The sequence below is a fragment of the Balaenoptera borealis genome (assembly GCF_965194805.1).
Source record: "Balaenoptera borealis genome assembly, chromosome: 2".
NCBI lineage: Eukaryota > Metazoa > Chordata > Mammalia > Artiodactyla > Balaenopteridae > Balaenoptera > Balaenoptera borealis.
The window spans coordinates 165344235-165367582 of record NC_138867.1 but is presented as its reverse complement, the minus strand read 5'-3'; the positions used below and the strand labels follow the sequence as shown (position 1 = coordinate 165367582).

At 46.2% G+C, this 23348-nt stretch overlaps 3 protein-coding genes across 18 annotated transcripts in view; 1 reads left to right on the top strand and 2 right to left on the bottom strand.

Annotated features, from left to right (window-relative positions):
* Positions 1-55: 55 nt before the first annotated feature.
* Positions 56-3448, bottom strand: PRELID1 (PRELI domain containing 1). Of its 2 annotated transcripts, XM_082380554.1 has the most exons (5): positions 3188-3446; positions 2387-2612; positions 991-1104; positions 799-877; positions 56-588 (listed from the first exon to the last, which is right to left on the bottom strand). In XM_082380554.1, exons 1-5 carry the CDS (start codon positions 3277-3279, stop codon positions 440-442), a joined length of 660 nt encoding a protein of 219 aa, XP_082236680.1. In that variant the 5' UTR covers positions 3280-3446; the 3' UTR covers positions 56-439. The 2 variants fall into 2 exon arrangements, with proteins under 2 accessions (XP_082236680.1, XP_082236681.1); XM_082380555.1 differs by lacking the exon at positions 991-1104 and having other exon boundaries at positions 3188-3448.
* Positions 3449-3534: 86 nt separating this feature from the next.
* RAB24 (RAB24, member RAS oncogene family) lies at positions 3535-8658 on the top strand. 2 transcript variants are annotated; one of them, XR_014241404.1, is made up of 9 exons: positions 3535-4055; positions 4139-4207; positions 4417-4495; positions 4605-4672; positions 4763-4862; positions 5090-5140; positions 5278-5340; positions 5458-5710; positions 8478-8658. XR_014241404.1 is itself a non-coding variant. In XM_082380557.1 (8 exons), exons 1-8 carry the CDS (start codon positions 3939-3941, stop codon positions 5520-5522), a joined length of 612 nt encoding a protein of 203 aa, XP_082236683.1. In that variant the 5' UTR covers positions 3535-3938; the 3' UTR covers positions 5523-5823. The 2 variants fall into 2 exon arrangements, 1 of the variants encoding a protein (XP_082236683.1); XM_082380557.1 differs by lacking the exon at positions 8478-8658 and having other exon boundaries at positions 5458-5823.
* A 2862-nt stretch (positions 8659-11520) lies between these two features.
* Positions 11521-23348, bottom strand: part of NSD1 (nuclear receptor binding SET domain protein 1) — a 135239-nt gene continuing 123411 nt past the window's right edge. For 12 of the 14 annotated variants that reach the window (XM_082380496.1, XM_082380497.1, XM_082380489.1 and 9 more), the window contains 5 exons: positions 22492-22608; positions 21056-21197; positions 16605-16711; positions 14571-14775; positions 11521-13442 (listed from right to left, as the gene is read on the bottom strand). In XM_082380496.1, coding sequence (XP_082236622.1) covers positions 11812-13442; positions 14571-14775; positions 16605-16711; positions 21056-21197; positions 22492-22608 — 2202 coding nt within the window. In that variant the 3' untranslated portion in view covers positions 11521-11811. Of the gene's footprint in view, positions 13443-14570; positions 14776-16604; positions 16712-19281; positions 20288-21055; positions 21198-22491; positions 22609-23348 lie in introns of those variants that run through there. The other 2 variants (XR_014241400.1, XM_082380491.1) reach the window with 2 other exon arrangements.

The window sequence follows — 23348 nt, the reverse complement described above, 5'->3', positions numbered from 1 at the left end:
AACAGGTGAGTCAAGATTTGAACCAAAGCTTTCTGACGCCAGAGCTGGGGCCGACTGAATTCAACAAGTATTTATTGAGTGCCTGTTATGTGCAAGATTTTGTTTCAGGTACTTGGGACACATCAGAAAATAAAACAAAGGTCCCTGCCCTCATGGAGCTTACAGTCTAGCGTTTATGACCACTTCACCTGGACGTGACCCTGGGCAAGTCACTGTACCTCTATCCTCAGCCACCTGATGCAGGAATAAGCAGGCTCAGCTCAGACATGGGTAACGGCCTGGTGTGCTGGAGAGGCCAAACAACACACCCACCCCCAGCCCACCACCCAGACAGTAGACAGGGCTGGAAGCTGACTTTTAATAATAAAGTACAAGGAGGAAAGAGCACAGGGACTGGAGCAAGTGGTCTGCTGTGCTGCGGCCCCAGGGCCTGGGCTGGCTACACAAACTGCTGCTGTTGCTGCTGCTTCTTGGTGGCTGCCTTGCTGGCAAGGTCCTTGGCCTTCTCTGTAGCTGCCAGTGCCGTTTCCTTGGCCTTCTCCTTGGCTTCCTTGGCTGTTTCAACAAGGGTTTTGGGAGGGGCCTCACCTGGAGCAAAGGGTGGGGGCTGGTATCAAAGAATGCCAAGACCCACCTAAATCACCTCCCAGGACATTCATCTCCTGTGCGCCAGGCCCTGAAGGAAATACCCAGGGTACAGATGAGTTGCTCAGAGTAGGGTGGTGACAGCTCCAGGCTCCAGCCCAGGCAGGGCAGTTAGGACTTGACTCAGCCTCTGCCTGTGTGCAGAGCCCTCACCTTGCAGCTTGGCCAAGATGTATTCAAAACCCTTCATAGTCTTGGTCACGTTGCTTTTGAACCGGGCGAGACCAAATTCCTGGCAAAAGATGAGAACGGGAAGGATTCTGAGCTGCCCACTGAACCCCAGCCCGGACTCTATGTTACATGCCCTGGGCCCCAGAGCCCCAGCACCACAACAACGCTGCTCACCTGGACAGCTCTGGAGACACCGAACAAGCTAGAGGAGACCCAGGCTTCCCGGCGGATTTCGGTCCAGCCGCTGTTATCAGAGTTCACACGGTAAACACATCGTTCCTCTACCACCTGTGCAGGCAGTCAAGCCAACCACAATCGTGTGGGAGTCCTTCACTTTGCCAGCTTGCACATAAATTTGATTCCCTGCCTCTTTTCACGAGGGGAAGCAATAAAATGAAAACCGATTCCTTTCCCTTACTGCATTCCCAAGCTGCACTTTGGGAAGAGTAAGAAGATGAAAAAAAGTCATGTTGCTCTCTAAAAACCTCTCTTCTGACCCTTCAAACTAAAAGGCACATGGACTCTTGAGATCAGCAGAGGGCCTTCCAGCTCCATCCTGGATGTTTTGCACCTTTACATCTAGACATGTGTGGTGTTTTCAACCTGCCTTCCACCCACTTTGGCCCTTGAGCTCCTGGCAATCCAAAAAAAAAAAAAAAAAAAAAATCCGGCAATCACCACAGCTCATTATCAGAGAGGAGAAAGTGGACCTGTACTTCCAAAAGAAACACTTAAGACACCTGTCACAGCTGGACTGAAAGACATTTCTTAGAGCTGGATCTTTTCTTGGTAATTTACAAAACACAGCTGTAGTGCCCTCAGGGCAGTCAGCTGTGAGGCCCTCTGATAACTCTGGGACAGAGCATTAAGCTGCCTACTCACTCTGTGACTTCCCCGCTCTGAACTTCACTTTCCTCTTTGCACAATCGAGAGTAATACCCACCTCCCTGTGTTATTGTGAAGATTAACTGAGAAAGAAGATAACAGTTCTCTGGAAGCTTTTAGGGTACTCACAGGTGGGAAGATACTGTAGGATGTTCCTTAAACCAAACCATGGGTTTTCAAGCCTTTTTTTTTTTTTTTTTTTTTTTTTTTTAAAGCAAGGGTATGTGGAACCCTTTCCCCCTGAAATCTCAGGCAGAAATCCATTACATAAGACAGATAAAAGACTCTAATCAAACTGGGGCAAGGGGCCCAGGTCCTCCCCCTCTAAGGTACATCCAAGGTACCCTTTATGGCTTGACAGATTCCTGTTTGAAAACCACTGCCTCCCTCCGTCCCTCAGCATCATGTCTGTGGCCCAACCTACACACGTGTCAGGCACAGTGTGAGTGCTCTGCATTTAGTACTTACAACGACTCTGTAAAACAGGTAACCCCTCCACCACTGTATGAATGAGTCAAAACACAGGTCCAGAGAAGATGACCAGCTGAAGAGACCATCTGAGTTTGTACTCTAGAGCCAACACTCCTCAGATCTGCTTGGATCATAGAAGCTCCCTCATGGCTCCCTAGCCACATGTACCTGGAGCTCTGTAGTTTTGGGGGAACCAAGAGGGAGGGGGTCTCACCATCAGCCGGGCATGGTTGATGTTCCAGGTGAAGGTGGTCATGGTCTGGTTCTGTGGGTCCACAATAGAATCCTCCAGGATGTACACTGAGTGAGCAACATTGGCAGGAAATAGTCGCTCAGCCCAGCGGGGCATCCTGTTCGTCTTGGTCAGGAGTCGCCGGGACAGGAGCTTCTGGTCAGGGGTCACCTCCCGGTGCACTATGTCTTCCGTCAAGACATGTTTGCTGCAGGTGTCAGGGTGAAGGTGACCCTCAGGAGCCGGGCCCTAAGAGACTGCCTGTTGGGGTTCCCATCTGGAGAGCCTCCAGGCCCTGAATGGCCATGCCTTTCCCCAAACCTGCAGAGTGATCTGTGTTGTGGCTCAGATCTGAACTAGAGTCCCTTGAGCCTAACCCAGGGCAAATTCCAACTCCCGCCTCCTCGCTGACCTGGATTCCTAGGCATTCCAGCAGGGCTGGACCTCATGATTTATTGCACCACTGGAGAGCGTCACGGCAGAGAAGTAGACAAGCGCCCGGACTTCCAACCCCAAGATCCCTCCCCAGCTCCTGTGCCGCCGCCTCTTCCTGTCTCACCACCCTGAGATGAGAGAACCTTTTACTAGGGCCTCAAGTAAACTATTGCCCAGACCCAGCCTCCTTCCAGTACTAGCCTGGCCGCTTCCCCGATAGGTCCTCTCGTCCTAAACGTGGCCACGGCTCCGGCGATTCCCCCCACTCGACGTCGAGTCTTTCCCGGCCCCCACACTCCGATCTCCAAACAGCGAGGTGGGAGGGTTGCTCTTTCCAGGGCCACGTACCTATAGGGATTCGGGTACCGCTGCCAGAAGGCAGCGAACACTTGGTCCCAGGAACTCCGGAGCACGCTCTGGCCCAGGAAATACTTCACCATTGTCCCGGCCGGGCGGGCTCAGCGCCCGCGCAACATCAGGGGTGCGGAGCCCGGGGGGCACGCGGAGGCCGGGCTGGAGCTCGACGCTCGGCCGCCAGGCTAGCAGCTCAGTCACTCCAGCGCCGCACCCTAACAGCCGCCACCGCCGCCATGAGGATTTGCCTGGCCGCGCGCCACTTCCGGCGCAGCCGCGCACTGCCCACCTCTTCCGGCGCCTGCCCACATGACCGGGCGGCCCCGCCTCCCCGGCCTCTACCTCCTCCCCACCGCGGGAGTCGCGGTGCTCCGGGCCGGAGCCAGGTTGGAGGGACCCCTCCCAGGCTCTGTGGAGAAACCGTGCCGGAGCGGCCCCTAAGCCGGGCGGGCGAGCGAGTAGCGGAACGAGGGAGCGAGCTGGACGCCGGCGTTGAGTGCGCCTCCCCGCACGCTCCCAGGCCGCCCCGGGTCCTGGGCTCTCAGAAGGAGGATCAGCACCCGGGGCCGAAGAGCGGGGGCGGACGGAGGCGTTGCTGTAGCTCAAGCTCGTCGCGGCGTCTGGAGCCTTAGGTTAGCTCCTGGGGTCGGGGACTGAGGCTTGGGCGCTGCCTGCCGGAGTGGAGATCCGGTTTGCCTCCCGCCCCCGCTCAGGACCCTGACGCGGGTGAGGCAGCCCTGGGAGCATGAGCGGGCAGCGTGTGGACGTCAAGGTGGTGATGCTGGGCAAGGAGTACGTGGGCAAAACGAGCCTGGTGGAGCGATACGTGCACGATCGCTTCCTGGTGGGGCCCTATCAGAACGTGAGTGCGCCCGGCGCGGCCCAGCACGGGTGGGAGGGGGCTAACCCGCATCCGAGGCCCTGACTGCTTCCCCTTGGTTGCAGACCATTGGGGCCGCCTTCGTGGCCAAGGTGATGTCCGTCGGAGACCGGACGGTGACTCTGGGTATTTGGGTAAGTTCTCTGGGCAAGTCCTGGGAAAACCCATTCCTGAGGAGGCGTAGGTCCTGCCTATTACTGGCTGACTTGTAGCCTCATAGAGGCCATTTCTATTCTCTAGACCACAATTTAAAAATGGGGTCTGGAGAACGTGGTATTAGTTTGCAGTTTGGGGGAGTAGCTCAGCAACTCAGGCCAGGGCTGAGCCTCCCCCTGCCCTTCAGGACACAGCAGGCTCTGAGCGCTATGAGGCCATGAGCCGAATCTACTATCGGGGCGCCAAGGCTGCCATCGTCTGCTATGGTAAGGATGGTTTTGGCCTGTTTCTCAAACAAGAAGGGGAGGGTGCCAGGCTGGCCTTACAGAACAGCTTCTGACCCTTGGTTGTGTTTCCTGCGTGTCCCACACCAAGACCTGACAGACAGCAGCAGCTTTGAACGGGCAAAGTTCTGGGTGAAGGAACTGCGCAACCTAGAGGAGGTAGGTGGCCTGACCTCACCAAAAGACGAGACAGGGACTGGGGATCTGGTGGCCCGAGGGGGGTGACCCTCACCTTGTCTTCTGCTCCAGGGCTGTAAGATCTACTTGTGTGGCACCAAGAGTGACCTGCTGGAGGAGGACAGGCGGCGCCGACGTGTGGACTTCCACGACGTCCAGGACTATGCAGACAGTAGCTGCTCCTTAACTCCCTGGGGCTGGGGGAGGGAAGTGGCTACTTGGGTGGGTCACAGAAAATAGGGACTGCCTTGGCTACCATGGCAAGATCCCCCATGGGAAGACTTTCTCTGGCCTCCCTGAATCTGTGGGGTTCAGAAGATTCCGTGTACTGGTAGCCTTCCCTTTTGTCTGTGTCCACCTAATTCTCAGGTATGAGGCTTTAGACACTTCTCTTTACAGATATCAAAGCTCAGCTCTTTGAAACTTCCAGCAAGACAGGCCAGAGTGTGGGTGAGTGCTGTCCTGGGCCTCATGGCAGAACACACAAGGGCAACAAGGGAGACAGAGAAAAGCCTAGAGGGCTGGTTACTGGGTGATCCCAGGGCCACTGGCATTTGATCCTCACCTATCACCCTTTTTCCTGCCAGATGAGCTCTTCCAGAAAGTAGCAGAGGATTACGTCAGTGTGGCCGCCTTCCAGGTGATGACAGGTGTGTCCTTCCCTAGCTCCTGTGGAGACTTCCTCTAGGCCCACAGCATCTGGCCCCCTTCATGTTACCTGATCCCTCAATAGAATGATGCTGAGCTGCCACCTCTCTCTCTGACAGAGGACAAGGGCGTGGACCTGGGCCAGAAGGCAAACCCCTACTTCTACAGCTGTTGTCATCACTGAGTCACCACTCACCTGGCCTGGGGGAATTAAAGGAATTCCCCCAGAGAGGCTGGACCTAGCTTTTGTCTGGGCTTGGGTGATCACACGTCTGAGCTACCCCGGGTCCCCATGGCAGCAGAGGTGGCACCTGCCTGTGCTGGCCCATGGAACGGAGGCAGCATTTGGGCTGACTGATGGGCACAAGGAGGGTAAGGGCTGATTTGGACCCCAGGCTTCTGCCCTGGACAGCACTTGTGTCTACAGATTATTTAAGTGGCTTCTGATTTGTAAATAAAATCAATGCACTGTGAATCACACTCAACCCCTTTCCCTGCTGTGTGGATTGGGTGTCAAGATACCTAGTACTTTCTGGGGCCACCTGGCTGCCCTCGCTTCCTATATCAAGGCTCCTCTTAGCTCTTTGGAAACCAACTGACTTCACCCCAGGGTTGCAGCTGAGATAATGGAGAAGCAGAAGGGCCCTTTCCTATTCTTTAGTGGCGTCAAAGATAGGGCGAGAAGCTGGGGTTGGGGCAGTGCAAAGCTCACACTTCCTTCTTGGTGCTAAGAAGAGCAAGGAAGGCACTGACGTAGTATCCAGAGATCAAAGGGTCAAGCACTTCTACCTCAGACTCGCTGGCTGTACTGCACCTCTGTCATGTCTAAGTCCGAGTCATGCCTGTGGCTCAGATCCTAAGCTTCCTAGCAACACCCTATAATGTGGCTTAACAGTAGAAAAATCATAGGTTCTGCAAGACTTAGAAAGGTTTTATGGATCCAGATTGGGATCCAACTCAGCTACTCAGAAAAGGGACTTAAACTTGGCCTGTGTTTCTCATCTGTAAAATGAAGTGACCACTACCCAGTTCAGGACTATGAAGATCATGAGTGAAAAGTAACTGTAGGACTAAATGCTTGTCTTCCCACACTCTTCCCTGGGGCAGAAGTTCAGGACTAAGTCAGAAGGGAAGCAGATTCCCAGGGTTTCCTGAAAGTGTATTTTTGGGCCTCGGACGTCCAGATATTTCTGAAGAATCAGATGTTACTGCAGACAGGACCAACCCTTCAACCAAAAGGAAGCATATGGCAGCCTTTTCTGTTATGGGATGCTCAGCCCCTTTGCCTCACTTTACCATTTTAGGCCTAGGCCGAGTTCTCTGCAGTGCCCAGCAGCTGCTCTAAAAAACTAAAAACTTGGCCAAGATGTCTAGACTCACACTCAGAAAGTGCTTTGGTTCCACTTCCTTTTTAAAAACCTCAAAATACCCTTCCTTCGTGGGTGATGGAGGCTTCCTGTGTAGGGACTGAAACTGATGCCAGCCACTCCCAAAAGCAGCAGAAAGACATTCCGACAGCTGTGGCTACTGGGAGGAAACCCACACCACTCCCATGAGGTGCTTGGAGGAAGGGCTCAGTTCCGTGTCCCTGGGAACTACCTCAGGGGCTGGCTTCTGCTCTCACCCCAAACCCATCCTCCCTCCTGTTAGGCTACGTCTCCCCACGGACAACAAAACAAAACACAGGGCAAGGGCCATAAGAGTAAAGTTAAACTTTACTTTACAGTAATTTTTTTCTATATACAAAGAATTACAGTACATGTTTATGGGGACTCCTAGCACAAGGCTCCCCTCTTTTTCACTAAGAGTTCCACTTATCACTGACAATCTATTGGGGTGAAGGGGGGCAAAAAAGTGATGGACCTCAGCTGACACCCCCTCTGCCCCTTTCTTAAAAATATAAAGATAGATCTCTATTGTCAGCTTGTTTTTTTGCCAAGACTTAGCTGCTCTTCCATGAGCTCCTGTGTGCTGCACTCGCCCGTCTTCAACACTCTCACCTACGTGCACACACAGGCAGCACCCACCTCAGACCTAGAGACCACCTGTTCTCTGCCCCTACCCTGGAAGTCCAAAGCACCAGAACCACTCATTTCTGCTAACTCCCTAGGCTCACCTCCTGTCCAAAAAGCTTTGCTCGATTTCCAGGGTGTTACACCTGAAGCCCTCAACAGCCTGATGTTTTGAGAGTCATGGGAAAGTAGCTCTAGAAAAGGGACCATATGAGTTTAACATGTGCTATTTTTGCTTATGTTGATAGGAAACATTTCTCCCCAGGCTGTGGATTTCTAATTAAAATAAACTCTTTCCACTTCCTTAAGAAATATTACCCTTAATCTTCATAAGCAATAGAGGTGCTCCCATGAGAGTGGAAGAGGTAGAGAGGGGCAGAAGGTAGCTGAGGGAGACCCCACACTTGGAGCTCTCTACCAACCTGTTCAGGCAGTGTGGACAGAGGCTCTGGACAAGGTGACACCAGCCCTGAGAAACTCAATGGCCACCCTCATCTGGAAACAGCATCTCTTCCACCTCTGGACTGCACTGGACTATTTCAGGGTCAGGTGCAAGATTCACCAAGGCTCTACCTTCCCCTCCTCTAATAAAGCCTCAAGGAAACTACATAACATCTCTTCTTCCCAAACAGGAATCTGGGTTTCTCAAGTCACCAGTCCCTCAACCCTTGGCAGTGCTTACTTATACCAGGAAATTAGCACCATCATTGCATTTTTTGTTGTGTGTACAAAGCAATTACCTATTCTTTTTTTCAATTTATACTACAGCAACCTCTGGCCCTGCTGCACTAACTCTAGGAAGCTCAGCTGAGAGCTAACTGTCCACAGCCAAGGAAAGTCTCGTGCAGCAGCTACCCAGCTCTAATGATCTGGAATGTCTAACACATGGAACAGCCCAAGCATTATTCAGCAGGAAAAGGGGCTTGTGGCAGCTCCTTTCCTGCCATGATCTCAGAGAAGTGAGGACACTGGGCTACTCTGACCTCCTGACAGACCCCAAGAGGATGACAATGTCCCCCCAAAAAGCCTTAGGAGAAAACCCGCTTTATAGGAGCTGACGGAAAAAAAAAAAAAAAAAAAAAAAAAAATCCATCCACATTTAGTGCTCTCCTGATTCTTCTCCACAGGGGAAGCTGCCAGGACCAGACTTCCTTCCTGCCACTGTTCTCACAAGGCAACCTGGGAGTCCAGCTCCTGTGAGTAGACGCTGCCAAGCCTGGAAAAGGATCGCTGATGCACTTCATGCCCTGACTGTAGTGTGGGGTGGAGGATGTAAAGAATAAAATAATTATTTTCATCAATGCTAAAGATGTAGATTTGGTAGTTGTTCAGAAGAGGATCAACACGGTGATTTAAATCACTTCAAACTCAGTAACTTCAGGGGGAAGCAGACATTTAAAAACTTGGATGTTTTTGTAGCAATGACAACTATTTTGCTATTAGAATGGGTTTGCTCCAGTAGAGAAGCAAATGAGGCTTTGAATTCAAATTTCAACACTTTCCATAATTTTTTCTGACTTAACAGGGCTAGGACAGGTATTAGTTCTCTAACTACCTATGGAAGCTATGGCTTCCCCCTCAGAAAGGCTTCCTGGGGAACTGGCTTAGAGGCAGACGCTCTATTGAGATCCTGATTACAAGCACTTGGCCAAATGCCAAAATACCATCCTACACAAAGATCAGGAGTTTCTAAGAGTAAAGATTTCCTTTTAACTGCCAAGTCACACCCCCTGGAGAAAAGGTCTCAGTATAGGTTCCAGGAGAATCCCCAAAGGATGGCAAGGTCACCTACCCCAACGGGTCATGCAAGAGTCTCACTTCCCAAAAGTCCTTCCGACTCTGCTTCTAATTGTATAGTGACTGCTTTCATGATGTTAACAATCTAGTATCAAATGCTATCAGTGGGCCTGAGAGTTGAACATCTAATTTCCAATCAACCTAAGAGAGTCTTAAAATGGCCCTCATGAAAGCCCAGCTGGCTGTTCATCCATTTAATAAATAAACAGCTTCAGAAGCTGTTTCCTACGCAGGTCTGGAAGGAAGCTTTCCAGTGAATAGGAGAATGGAAAAAACTGAAACAAAACCACAAAGTGGCCCACCTTTCCCTCACTCCTTCCTGTCCTGTGAGACATATCTAGAGTGGCTGTCAAGTCAATTACCTACCAAAGCCTACATCAGAGAAGCTCCTTCAGGATCAAACTTCTCCACTTAAAAATTTTACATAGCCTGCACACCCCCCCCCAACAAAATTCACAGTTTATTTCATGAAACAAAGAGCTACGGTAATTTAACACACAACACAGTGGAAAGAGATTCTGACAGCGCAGTGCGGATATCTTTTTCTGATCACAACTACAGATGACAGGAGAAAAAGAGGGCACAGGACTGGCACCAAGCAAATCCTACTCATACAACCTAAGAGATTAGGGAAAGGGACCTACTAGCTGCAGTTATATACTTATTATTCTCACACATGATAAATACTTAATATAATGAACTTTAATGTTCTGGGTGGATTTCTTTAAAAATATCTTTTCCATGGTTTAAAATTTTTTTAAAAGAAAATAAGATGCTTTGTTTTCTCTTCCTCTAAAACAAAGAGCTTTTCCTCTCTGATGATGTGGGAAGAGAGACAGGATGATAGGAGAACTAGGCAGGTGGAATTTACAGAGGAGAGTCCGAGGTCTAAGTGAGATGCAAGAATAGGCCCCTAATCTCAGGGCAGCCCTGCCCAGCCTCATGCCTCTGCCTGAGTTCAAATGTCTCAACCCCAGAGACAGACTTTGGGAAATAAAAGCAAATTCTTTTTTAAATCTTTATATAAAGCGCAAATGCTTCTATAACAACAGTTGTTCCCTCCTTAGAAGTATGGGAGTAACCTCAATAGAAACTCAGGAGGAGGAAATTGGGACAAAATACAGAATCCTGTTGAGGGTGTAAAAGCCATAACTGAGACAGAAATGGCCAGGAGACCTTGGGGCCAGGAGATGGCCTGTTGGCTAAAGCTGCTGGCTAAGTTGGCAAAGCAGAGAGGTAAACATGTTTGGTCTAGGGACAAAGAGGGGGTAGGTGAATGAGAAGGAACTGGCCAAACAGCACTTCCTGTTGGCAGTCAGTGAGCTGGGTGAATGGTAGGGCAGGGTAGCACCAACAGATTTCCCAGCCCTTGGGCCCCAGCTCAGGGCAGCAGTAACAGATAATCAGCAGTTATGAGGAGTCATCTCTTGGACTGGACATTGCTCTAAACGCCACATCTTGCCAGTCATGGGGAAGGGTTCTGGCTTGCCTTTGAGCTAAGTCAGCAGGCAGGTGCTCTCAATACAGAGCACAGCATTTCTCAGGGAGAGGGTGGTAGAATCCACTAGTGAAGAAGACTCCCTCCATTCAGGTAGGAGGGCAAAGGATCAGGAGAGAAGTAATTTCTTGCCAGGATCTGGCACTCTCCCTGAGCTGGTGGTGGATCTAGCCCAGAGCTTGCCAGAGATTCCCTAGGTCTACTGCCCGAGACTCTGAAATCTGAAAGCACCTGAGTGTTTGGGGGACAGGCATGGGGTGGGTTGATGTAAAAGGAGGAAAATCTGTAGAAAAGAAAGGTAAGCTTGCCAATTGCTTTCTTACACTGAGGGAAAGCTGTGTCCTCACAGAGCCCAGCCCCCCAACCAACTGCTCCACCAAGGACAGATCTTTAGACTCTCCAGAGCCCAGACAGCAGCAGCAGAGGCTGCCCAGCCAACAGGCTCTACCTGCCTATAGAGGAGACCTCCGCATGAGTGTGCACACATGCACATACACACAGGCACACCTGACCAGGAGACACTCAAAACAACCACTTCCGGGGCCACAAAGGACATGACAAAATGAGCCCGGAGTCCCAGGGCCCCTGAAACATCCTGTTATTTCCTGGTCAAAGGTTCTTTAAAAATAACCTGGGAACCCAGGCAAGCATGTTAGGCTCACAGGGATCAGGTCTTACTTATCTCTGTATCTCCTGCCAGTGACTAGCACCAGGCCTAGCACACATGAATGTTTAAGAAATCACCACCGATTTGAATGGGTATCAGTTCCTCCCAAGGGTTCATCAGGTACCCTCAGTGGGGCTTGGTAGGGCTAGAGAAATAGCTTTGAGAGCCCCTCTACCTTCAACCTGACCAGCGGAATTGAATCCCATGCTTGACTCCAGAGTGGACTTTTTATTTCAAGTTCACCATGAGTAAAGGTTGGGGGAAGAGACCCGAGTCTGTCTGTCTCCTTGGCTGGGGCCCACTTGGATTTCCATACATGGTTCACACAACCACAAGCCCCCACTGGCTAACGTCGCAAGAGTTCTGAATGTTGGGATATAAGGAGAGAATAACAGTGGCAAAGTGTTGGGGGTCTGTTTTTTAAGAGGGAAAAAGAAGATTTTTCCCTTCCCCAAGAACCCTGGGGGCAGCTGGTCTGGTCATGTGGCATTTACCGGTATTATTTCTGTTCTGACTCTGCACACTTGTGACTGGAAGGAGCCTGGTTAAGAGCTGGAAGGGTATTTTGCTCTGATTTAGGGTCTTGCCCTCTTCCAAGAGACCAGCAAGTCTGTGCCAATGTCTGTGTGCTCCCAGAGGACCAGCAAGACTGTGCCAGTGTCTGTCCAGCCACCATGGGCCAGAGCCCTGGCCCTGGTGAGGCCTTGCCCAAGGCCCAGGGACTCTGCTCTGTGGTTGCCAACTTCTTCTCTTCAGTGGAGAGGGAGGATGGGGCCTTCCCAAGAGGCCTGAAGGACTGCCCACTCTTGGCAGCAAGTCCAGGTAGTTGCTGGCCTCCGGCCATCTGCTTCACCTGCTTCACCAGGCCTGGTGCTTGGCTGGGAGGCCCTGGGGTCTGCTCAGCCCCTGCAGGTGCTCTTCCTGAGGCCTGAGTTGCTGGCTCATACAAAAAAGCCTTGGCAGGGGGCTGAGAAAGAAGTCTGGCCTGGGTGAGTGATTTAACAGCTTGCCAGGAGTGCTCTGAAGGGGCCGCTGCTTTGCCCGGTGGCTGAAGGACAGGATCTGACACAATGCCTCTCTCAATGGCTCGTGACATCTGTCCCAGACCTTTGCTGGCAGGCCACGAGCTCGACTCCAACACTGGCATTTTCTCATCAACCTGTGGTGTGATCTCATGGGGAGAAGCTGCCCGTTCCTTCTGGCGAGGAGTTAGGTCTATGAGATCCATCACCAAAGCAGCTCTATTTTTTGACTGAGTATTCTGGTCCACAGGCCTCAGTGCTTTTTCTTTAGCTACCAGGGTCTGGACCACAGCTGACAGTACTTTGTCAGGAGGTGGGAGTCTCTGGGACAAAGAGGCATGGGATTTGTCGGGGGGCCTGTCTGCAGTCTGGGGTTTGGGACTGCTGGTGACTAGCAGTTTGTCTGGCTGTGGAAGTCTCAGGCCAGTAGGGACAGGGGTTTTCTCCAGTGACTGGGGCCTTGGGCTGGCAGCACCTATGGATTTATCCAGCCTTGGGTCAGCTGTCCCCAGAGGTCTTTCCAGTGGTTGTGACCTGACTGAGGGTGAGGAGCTTGGGCCGGTCACTGGAGAGGGTCTGTCAGATAGTTGGGGTCTTGGTCCTGCCATTGCAGGTGGCCTGTCCAATGGCTTCTGGCTGGATACCAAGGATTGGGATTTGGTCCCTGACCCAGCAAGGTCCCTGACCCTATCTACAGGCTGGGGCCTGGAGTCAGTTCTATCAGGAGGCCTTTCAGGCAGCGGTGGCCTCTGACAAGTCCCTGCCAGAGCTTTTTTGGACAGCGACAGCGTCTGGTTGGTGTCAGCAGATGGCTTGTCCGACATCTTGGGCCCTTGAGCAGCTACTCCTGATGATTGCTCTGCCAGGTGAGTGCTTGGGCCTGGAGGCAGCGGTACTGTAGGAGGTACATACTCACGGATCTCCCCAGGTTCCAGAGGGTTGGGCCCACAGGGGTCATGCTCAGTACAAGACAGACGCCCATCCAGTTTGGAGATAAAGAGCATCCCTTCCCGATGCTGCTTACAAAAGGAGCTGGGACACATCTCACAGAAGGAGGCTGCTTCCTTTCCGCAGATGTCACACTGATGCCAAGGACACTCCCACTTCCCTGAAAACACAGGTGTGAAACAAAGGCTTAGGAAAACAAGACATGCATATGAGATGGGTCATGGCTCTGGAACTAAGTCAAAGGAGTGATTTCAAACTGCTGCCTTCTGCAGAGAGCTCATGCCACTTGCCCACCTCCCCTCCCCCGGGATCTCAGCTTTACTTTCTGCAAAATGCGTAAAAATAACAGCCAAGTATCAAGTAGTAACTGAATATCAATTAAAACCCAAGCAGGAGTAAAAAACAACAACAAAAAAAACCCAAGCAGGAGTAAACCCTGATTTCTACAACTATTTCCAACAAGGAGAAAAGCAACAACAACAATAAAACAAAACCCAAAGCTCCCCTTAGATGGAATGTGAAGATATTACTTTCATATTTTTACAAACTCCATTTGTGCTGTACAGCCTTTAAATATTCAACTCTATGGGGAAAATCTCAGCCAATTAAACTGCTTATTTGGTTATTACTAGGAACAGGGAGCAGATACACGAAGGTGAAAAATGGAAGCAGATTTACCTTTGCTCAATGTTAAGTCTGGAAACTAGCACAAACTTTACCTGTGTTGTCCACACAGAATCAGCAGGAAAGACCCAAAGCCAACCCAAGCTGCTTTCTTTTCCCCTCATTTCATGATACCCGAATCTCTGCCATGGACAGTGTTCCGTCCCAGCTCTTTCCAAGTAAACTATGCTAGAGCTCACTCCTGGCTCATAGGCAAGATCAGTTCTATCACAACCTGTGCCAGCTACGGCCCTGAGTAATTGCTTCTGAAACAATTCCCCATTTCCATCCATTTCCTGGCACTGAGGTCAGTGTTATGGCCTTGCCCCTACACTACCTTAGTTTCTATTATTTCATTACCCTGGCAACCACATATTGAAGGAAAGCTAATCTGGGGACAAACTCCTCTCACTCCCACCCTTCTTTATGGGTTGCTGGGAGGATAAAATAACATAAAATGCTTGACAGAGCGAGTGAGTTTCTGTTCCCTTCTCTATAACCTAGGATTCTAAGCCTTTGTTGTCATTTATTTTGACACCTCTCAACACTATGCATGGGAAGACCAAAGGGCTCTGAGAATTCTGGCAGAGAACAAGGAGAACTCTAAATGGATTTTGGCACCAACCTGCTGGTCGCTTGGTTAGATTGAGACAGTCTGCGTGGTAAACTTTGGGGCAGCCTGGCTTCTTACAGGAGACGAGCTGGCCAGCATCCCCACAGCTGAAACACTCATCCTCTCGCTCCTTTGTGATTTCACCCTGGGTCCTGCGCTTCCCCTGTTGCTTCTTCTTGAATTTCTTTGACTTTTCCTCTGTGGCAATGGGTTGATTCTAGAGGTCAAATATTGTCAACACATTAGTTGTATGATCTTGACCAGGTTAACTATCCTCTCTGAGCTTCAGACTCTCCTCTGGAAAGACACAGTCCTCATAGACTATTGTGAAGTTAAGAGAAAATACAGGAGAAGCACTGGGCATATCATAGGTACCCAATAAATGGTAGCACGAATTTTATCTGGTATCAACTACTCCTACCACTTGAGCGAAGTGAGAGAGAAATGTGCTGCTTTTTGTTGACACACAAGACTGGTATTAAAGGTCATCCTTTAACAATAAGTTTTATTTTTATTCTTATATTTGTCTAATTTCAAAACTAAGGAAGAATTCTCTGGGTGTGTGTGTCACACACATTTCTTAACTTATTGAACAAACCTTCACTGAGCACTTAGTATCTTAGTATGAGCCATGTGTTAGGAAGACACAGAAAACTAATTTGTGGCCCTTGCCCTTGACAAGCTATGCATCTTTACCTAAGTCAGTTTAGGTTCATGTCCACCACTCCCCAAGACAGACCCTGGTGCAGCCCGCAGGTCTACTCTGTGCTCCCTGCAGACCACACTTGGTCACCAAAATGCATGGTTTTCATCGCATTATTTATCTCGGCCTAGGAACATCCAGGACCAATCCAATTTATTGCCAGCCCACAGTGATCTCCTCCCATTTCTAAACTTCTGCTCCTGAATTTCCCTTTCACTGATTCATGTGTGAAATGCTACAAAGACCCTAAAGATACAGAAACTGACATCCCTAGTGCACCTAACACCATTAAACTCTGTTACTGTTTTAATTTATAGGGACTAAGTCAACTGCACATCTTAAGGAACAAGACTATTTAACCAACTAACTAAAAAAAATACAAAATCCAATATAAATTTTCTTATTTAATAGATAAAAGAATAATCACTGGGTGTTCTTCATTTATTATAGCTCAAAATGATTACCCTCTTTAGCTAGTGGTTTCCATGCTAATTTGCATTTTTCAGTTCTTAATGTTGACTTCACAATCAAACAAGCATAATGGGAAATACCCAATTGGAGTCACTGTGTAGTCTACTTTGCATCAAAATTAAACTTCAATTTTCAGCATGCTGTTACTTACAATAGAGAAATCTGGAAGCATCCAGATGTTCATCTATTATGGTTCATCCATTATACAAAAATTTAAACAGTCACTAAAAATGATGGTTGTGAAAATTATGTAACAGCAAGGAAAAAATGTTGTATAATATTTAAGAATTATAAACAATTCTTAACAGTTATAGAACTATAATTCAGTTAAAGTACACATAAAAAAACCAGGAAGTAAGATACAACAAAGTTTATACTGTTACATGGTACATGGTTAACATTAAGGGTCCTTAAAAAAAAAAAAAAGTCCTATGTTTATCTACAGTCTTATACTACATTTAGAATCTTAAATTCAATATCAGATTCTTTGATATCTTTAAAAAGGCAAAAAGAGACACAGAGACAGAGACTGAGACTCTTTCTTAGGAAATGTGAGTAAGATCAACTAAGACCAATAAAGGACATGGGAAGTAACCTACTTTACAGATTCCTATTTTACAGCTTTTTTAGCTAGAAAGGTATCACTAATTAGAAGTCAGATTGTTCAAAACACTTCAACAATATCCAAAGACCCTCTCTAGTGTACCAAACTGATCAGCAGAATGCTTAGTTAAATTGCCAGTGTCCCTGCTGACAACTATTCAATGTCATTATTTCAAAAAGACATCTTCTTAAAATGAAGACTCAGTCCTGCCACAGGTTAGGGAGGGAGGACCACACCACTATCCCTGATGCAAACGTTTAAAAGGTACCTTTGGCCTTACACCCAAAAAGCCACTGCAGTTCGGAGCTCCACATTTGCAAACAGTCTTTCCATTCCCAAGACATTCTAGGTTGTAGTTGAAGGTAAGTTCAGTGCCTGAATAAAAGACCATGAAAATATTAATATCTATGGCTTTAATTACATTATTTCTGTATTAATCACAAAAGGCAGACTTCCAAGAGAACAGATTAATTTTTAAAAGAGGATTAAAAGGATTTAACTCTAATCGCACTATATTATTAACATACAATAAATCCTAATCCTATAACATTATTAATGAGCTAATATAACTTAGTAACAGAAAAACTTATATGACTTAACAAGTAATTTTTTTAAAGATTTTTTTTGATGTGGACCATTTTTAAAGTCTTTATTGAATTTGTTACAATATTGCTTCTGTTTTACTTTTTGGTTTCCTGGCTGCGAGGCATGTGGGATCTTAGCTCCCTGACCAGGGATCGAACCTGCACCCCCTGCACTGGAAGGCGAAGTCTTAACCACTGGACCGCCAGGGAAGTCCCAACAAGTAATATTTAAAGTAACTTTTACTATAGATGTCTTAATCCCAAATTGTTTTTTATTTTTTTCTAACCATTCAGATTCAAAATATATTAATTCATTACCAAAAACAGACAAACAGCAATTTATTGTGCACTGATGTGCCAGGCACTGGGAAAGCAAGTATGAAGGAAACCTGTCATCTGTGCCAAGGTGAGTACATCTTACCAGGCAGCACTCAAGGGAGACAGACATGTCAATACAGAATAATACCAGAGAACTCTAGACCACAAGACCTAAGCCCTGGCTATACAGCCCAAGTTACACCACAATCTAGCTGGCTGATTTGAGCCCAAGAGTCCATTTGTTAAATGCAGATAACAATCTCACGAACTTACTGAGAATGACATAATGTACATAGCAGAAATTTGTAAACTTTAATAGGAGATGTACAAATTTAAGGTATAAAAAGTCCCCTTTCTGTCACAAGTGCATTTCATCAAAACTGAGAGCAAATAAATCACACATTCAAACTCAAAGCGTGTTAGGGAAAGCCTAACAAATAGAAGAATTTTATACAAACATACAAAGAGGTTATCTCTGGGTGGGGGTAATGGCTTACCGTTAATGTACAAAGTGATAATTGTTCAGTCAAAATTGTCAAAACTTAGGAAGATTTCCCTTTGCAGAATGACAAATCTTCTATCAGTGAGACTAATTAATATATAGTTTTTCATCTAATATTGGAAACATAATTATTTTTTAATTTGGTTGAGCAAATTATAAAGCAGCTGGCTTATATTTAGGAGTCCATATGGTACAAATGCTAGAATCACTTGTGGCCTGGTAAGAGGCTCACATTGTGAGGAGCCTGTAGGAACCAAGACTGACCAAGGTAACAGCAGGGTCACATCTCCCCTCCCCACTGTGAACTTACTGGACTGAATGATGGGTAATTCTATTCACACTAATCTTATTTAAAAATTTATGAGCATATAGCTGAATTTTCATATATTTAATGTGCTTACAATGCAACTCAACCACAAGATAGCAAGACACTTGGCATAACTTGCTGAACCACACAAGGGGATAATCAGAAAGGTATCAGTATGCATACAGGAAAGCTGTTCCAGAAAACAGTCTAAAATACAATAATCTGCAATCTGGGGGGATGGCAAATGGCACTGGAGAAGAGATAAACAAGGAGTGAGTATGACACATTGAAGACAGAAAGTAACAGGTATGTGAAGAGCCCATGAGGTTGGATGTGCAAGGAGGAGAGCAAGCTGAAAGTTCTGATTCCATTCGCAAGGCTGAAGCTCCTATGGGCACTCTGCATGGCAATGAGCACATTCTGTCTCAATTCCCCCATCCCACCCTTGCCGACTGGGAGGACAGGAATAAGGTCTGTCAATTCCCACACCATTCTACCTGAGCTGAATGAATATGGGAGAAGAGAAATTTGTGGCTAGACATGGTAGAAGAGGCCATCCCCACGGACACAGACTAAACTTCAAAGTAGAAGTGTGGTAGTAAAAGCAGTCAGGACAGAGATAAGAACTGAAGTCACATGGCTAACATTTGAGTAATTAATACAGAGGAACACTGCCCCTCCCTCCCCCAGTGTGGTTAGAGAGAAAAATGGAGAAATGAATGAGAGATATATCAGATCCAAGAATCCAAGTAACATAGATATGCTACCAAATACTTTACAGTACTTTTGTAAGGATTAAATGAGACAATATGCTTGGAACAGTGTCTGGCATTGGATAAATGGTAGCTCTTACAGCACTCACTTGATAATTCCTGTTACAAAGCAGAAATCTACCCGATTTACTCTGAAGCCATCCATTCCAAAAACTTGATACAAGTTACTGATTTTAAAAATAACTATCATTTAGTCCAACAGAGTACAGTGCACAGTGATGCTCAAGCATTGTTACTTTCATCATTAAACACTTTATGTGAAGCAATGCAAAACAGGAAAAAGGAACCAGTGGCTCAATTTTTAAAGTATGAAAACTGTCAGAGCCTTTAAAATTCTAAAGAGCCTAAAAGACTCCTGGGCAGCAGTATATTTAAATTATAGAGAAATAGATATATTGCAGGGGGGGGGGTGTTGGGTGTTATCCACAGATTGAAAAAAGAAAAGGCAACAGACAAAAAGCTGACAAAATTGCTCTTTAATTACTTTATCTTGATTAGTGTTTCCTGAGGTAAATGACACTGACTGGGCAAAGCAAAATGCTCATATGGGATTTCTGCTTTGAAAGTCATTGGACTACGCTACTGTCAATTACAAACTACCCAGGCCAGTCTGATCTCATTTTGAGTTAGGAGAGTGATATGAAAATGCTTTGCTAGTATTCCTGCAAAACTTATTTTGAAAAATTATATTATACGTCCTCATACATTCAAACTTATACAAGTCTAAATATTTTTAAAAATCATGCAATTTAGAGGGTGTCATATGTATATGTATATACGATATGCTTACAATTTTTTCATCAAAACCTTGACACTAAATTTTAAGCTCCTTTAATTGATGGAAAATATCCATCATATAACTTTACTTTCAAACCTCTTAGCCCTATCAGGTTTACTTTCAATTCAAATAAACATCTTAATATCGTGCTGATTACAACTACCTCACTTCTACACTCTGAATTCTCAGAGACAAAATAGGCATCCAGGCATGCCACAACATAGCTGTGCATTCTCCAAATGTCCAGTTCTTTGAGACCCAAGAGGTGAGGGTTTTTGTTTTTCTTAGCCTTGGGCTCATAAACCATAAAATTCAGATGGGTAAGAGGTGGATATTTGGTTTATAAAGTGGATGAAGGGCAACTGTAAAAGGAGACCTGGACTGTTGACACTTTCTAAGGCAGACCAGTTTTTTTAAAAAATAAATTTATTTATTTTATTTATTTATTTCTGGCTGCGTTGGGTCTTCATTGCTGCGCACGGGCTTCCTCTAGTTGCGGCGAGCGGGGGCTACTCTTCGTTGCGGTGCACGGGCTTCTCACTGTGGTGGCTTCTCTTGTGGCGGAGCACAGGCTCTAGGCATGCGGGCTTCAGTAGTTGTGGCACGCGGGTTCAGTAGTTGTGACACATGGGCTTAGTTGCTCCGCGGCATGTGGGATCTTCCCGGACCAGGGATCGAACCCGTGTTCCCTGCATTGGCAGGCGGATTCTTAACCACTGTGCCACCAGGGAAGTCCTAAGGCAGACCAATTTTTAAGGAGTTCATATAAAAGCTATGGAAAAGGTCTGGAAATTTATTCCTTTAAAACGATCCAGGGAATTCCCTGGTGGTCCAGTGGTTAGGACTCGGTGCTTTCACTGTGGTGGCCCCTGGTTCAATCCCTGGTCGGGGAACTAAGATTCCACAAGCCGTGTGGCACGGCCAGAAAAAAACAAACAAACAAAAAAAAAACAAACATCCATGCCCAAACCTTGAAGACATCATGCTAAGTAAAAATGAGCTAGCCACAACAAAACAAATATTGTATGACTGCACTTCCATGAGATTCCTAGAGTAGCTAAAAAAATCACAGAGACAGAAGATAAAATGGTGGTTGCCCGGGGCTTGGGGAGGGGGGAAATGAAGGAGTTATTGGTTAATGGGTATCTTCAGTTGGAGAAGATAAAAAAGTTCTGGAGATAGATGGTGGTGATCGTTGCAAAACAATGCGAATGGACTTAATGCCACTGAACCGTACACTTAAAAATGGCTAAAATGGTAAATTTTATGTAACGTGTATTTTACCATACCACCACCAACAAAAAAAATACCTGGTACATGCCAAGTACCACCTGGAAAGTCTTTTATGTATCCTTGGGAGTTTGCAACCTCATTTTGGATTATAGAACATATGGGATTTTTAGATAATAAAAACTGAAATCCCATTCCTAGCTCCAGAATCCTTAAATGATTCTTACCTGCTTTAATGTCACTCAAGGCAAAAAGGCCAACACGGGTATCTCCATTCACAGACCACTTCTGTGTTTCACAGTTGGGCTGGCAGCAATGATTCATGAATCGAGCATAGTTTCCTTTGGGACCAGCATCAATAATACGATCCTAGAATTCCAAGAGATGCTGTTCAGCAGACCTCTACTATTATTGATTAAAATTAGAGTAATAATAAATAAGCTGGAGTTTCTATTTGTAAAGTTTGATTCTTCCAGAGGGGTGGTCTCAGAGTGTAGTCCCTTGACCAGCACTAGTATCACCAACTCGGAATCCGTTAGAAATGCAAGTTCTTGGGTTGCACTCCAGATATACTAAAGCAGAAACTCTGAGGCCCAGCAATCTGTGTTAAGCCCACTAGGTGATTATGATATATGCTAAAGTTTGAGGACCACCGTCCTAGAAGTAGTAGCTTGTTCCATTCTCTTAATCAGGTAGTCCTGAACCCTGGCTACACATCAGAAATCACCTAAGATTTTTTTTTGCCCCTCCCCCCCCACCTAAGATTTTAATAATGACATCAAGACCCCATCCTGAACAAAGATCAGAGTATCTTGAGGTGAGAATCTCACAATCCATAAAAGTACAACTCGGTAAATACAAAGTTTCACACCAAGAAAGGTCTATTATAAAAGTTAAAGGGGGGTGGGGGAGAGGAACCTAGCAGAACGTAATACTCAGGTACAAAGAGGAATCTCAGTAAACACAGAAATGAAACACATTAGGATGCTGGAATTAGAAATAAATCCCATAAACAACAAGGTCCTACTGTATAGCACAGGGAACTATATTCAATATTTGGTGATAAATCATAATGCAAAAGAATATGAAAAAGAATATACATATGTATAACTGAATCACTTTGCTGTACAGCAGAAATACATACAACATTGTAAACGAAATATACTTCTATAAAATATTAAAAAATAAAAAATAAATTTAAAATAAATAAAATAAAACATGTTGGAAACACACATACAAAAAAAGAAATCCCAAATATAATTCTAGACACCAGTGAAATGTAACTCATCAGAAATTCCAAATGCACTAATTAAATACGAACAAATCAGTGTTTCAATCTGTAAAATAAAAAGTAAAAGAATTATTATTTATTTCTCTGGCTTCAAGTTTTAATCTTATAGGAAAAACACTAAAAGACATAATCCCGAACTTACGTTGGACACTGAAAAATAATGCTAAAAGCAGCTGTATTGCCTTTTGCCATGGATGTACAGCTAGAAATGAGCAACCTTACCTAACTCCAGGACCCTGATCAAGCAATCCCTATGAATATGGGGGAAAGACACTGTTTTGGACAGTGTATGACATGCCTATAAACACTATAGCTGGGACAACACTAATTCACAATCTTACAACAGTGGAAATAACACTTTTCATTACTTACTTTGTCTAAAGTGAGCATATAGAAATTAGTGATATCGTGTTCTTGGGCATAACGGATTCGAGCTCTGCACTCTTCTTCATCTATTAGCTCACCCACATATTCATTGACAAATTCACCCTGGAACAAGAAATAGCTCTTGACTTAAGTGGCAAAAAGCATAACTGTGTTCACAGGTATACCTTATTTTAAAAAATTAATGAAAACAACAGATTCTCCAAAGCAATTCATGCACATTTAACTAGTCACTTTAACAAAGGTTTATTCAAGAAACTACATAATATAAATATGATGCTTCAACTATTTGAAAATATGAACCATCTCCCCACTCCTACCACAGCCAACAGCAGAAAACTTGGGATACACCTTAAGATCAACCAAAATGAAAGTAAGTAAACTAAAGCTCCACTATAATGGTGATATGGATAGTCGATCCCTTTACCTGTCCAAGAACCTAAAAGTCAATTTCGCTAAACTATCCTCTTTTTCCTTGCAGCATGCCCTGCCTACTGCCCTTCCACGTTTCACATCACTGTCCTCCTGACTCACTATACAATAGTCATACTGGCTTTCTCTCATGCTATCCCCTCTACCTGAAATGCCTGAACACTCAACCAGCCTAAGCCAACAATTACTTATCTTTCAAGTCTCAATTTAAAATATTCTCAGGGACTTCCCCGGTGGTGCAGTGGTTAAGGCTCCACACTCCCAATGCAGGGGGCCCGGGTTTGATCCCTGGTCAGGGAACTAGATTCCCACATGCATGCCGCAACTAAGAGTTCGCATGCCACAACTAAGGAGCCCATGTGACACAACTAAGGAGCCCTTGAGCTGCAACTAAGGAGCCTGCCTGCTGCAAC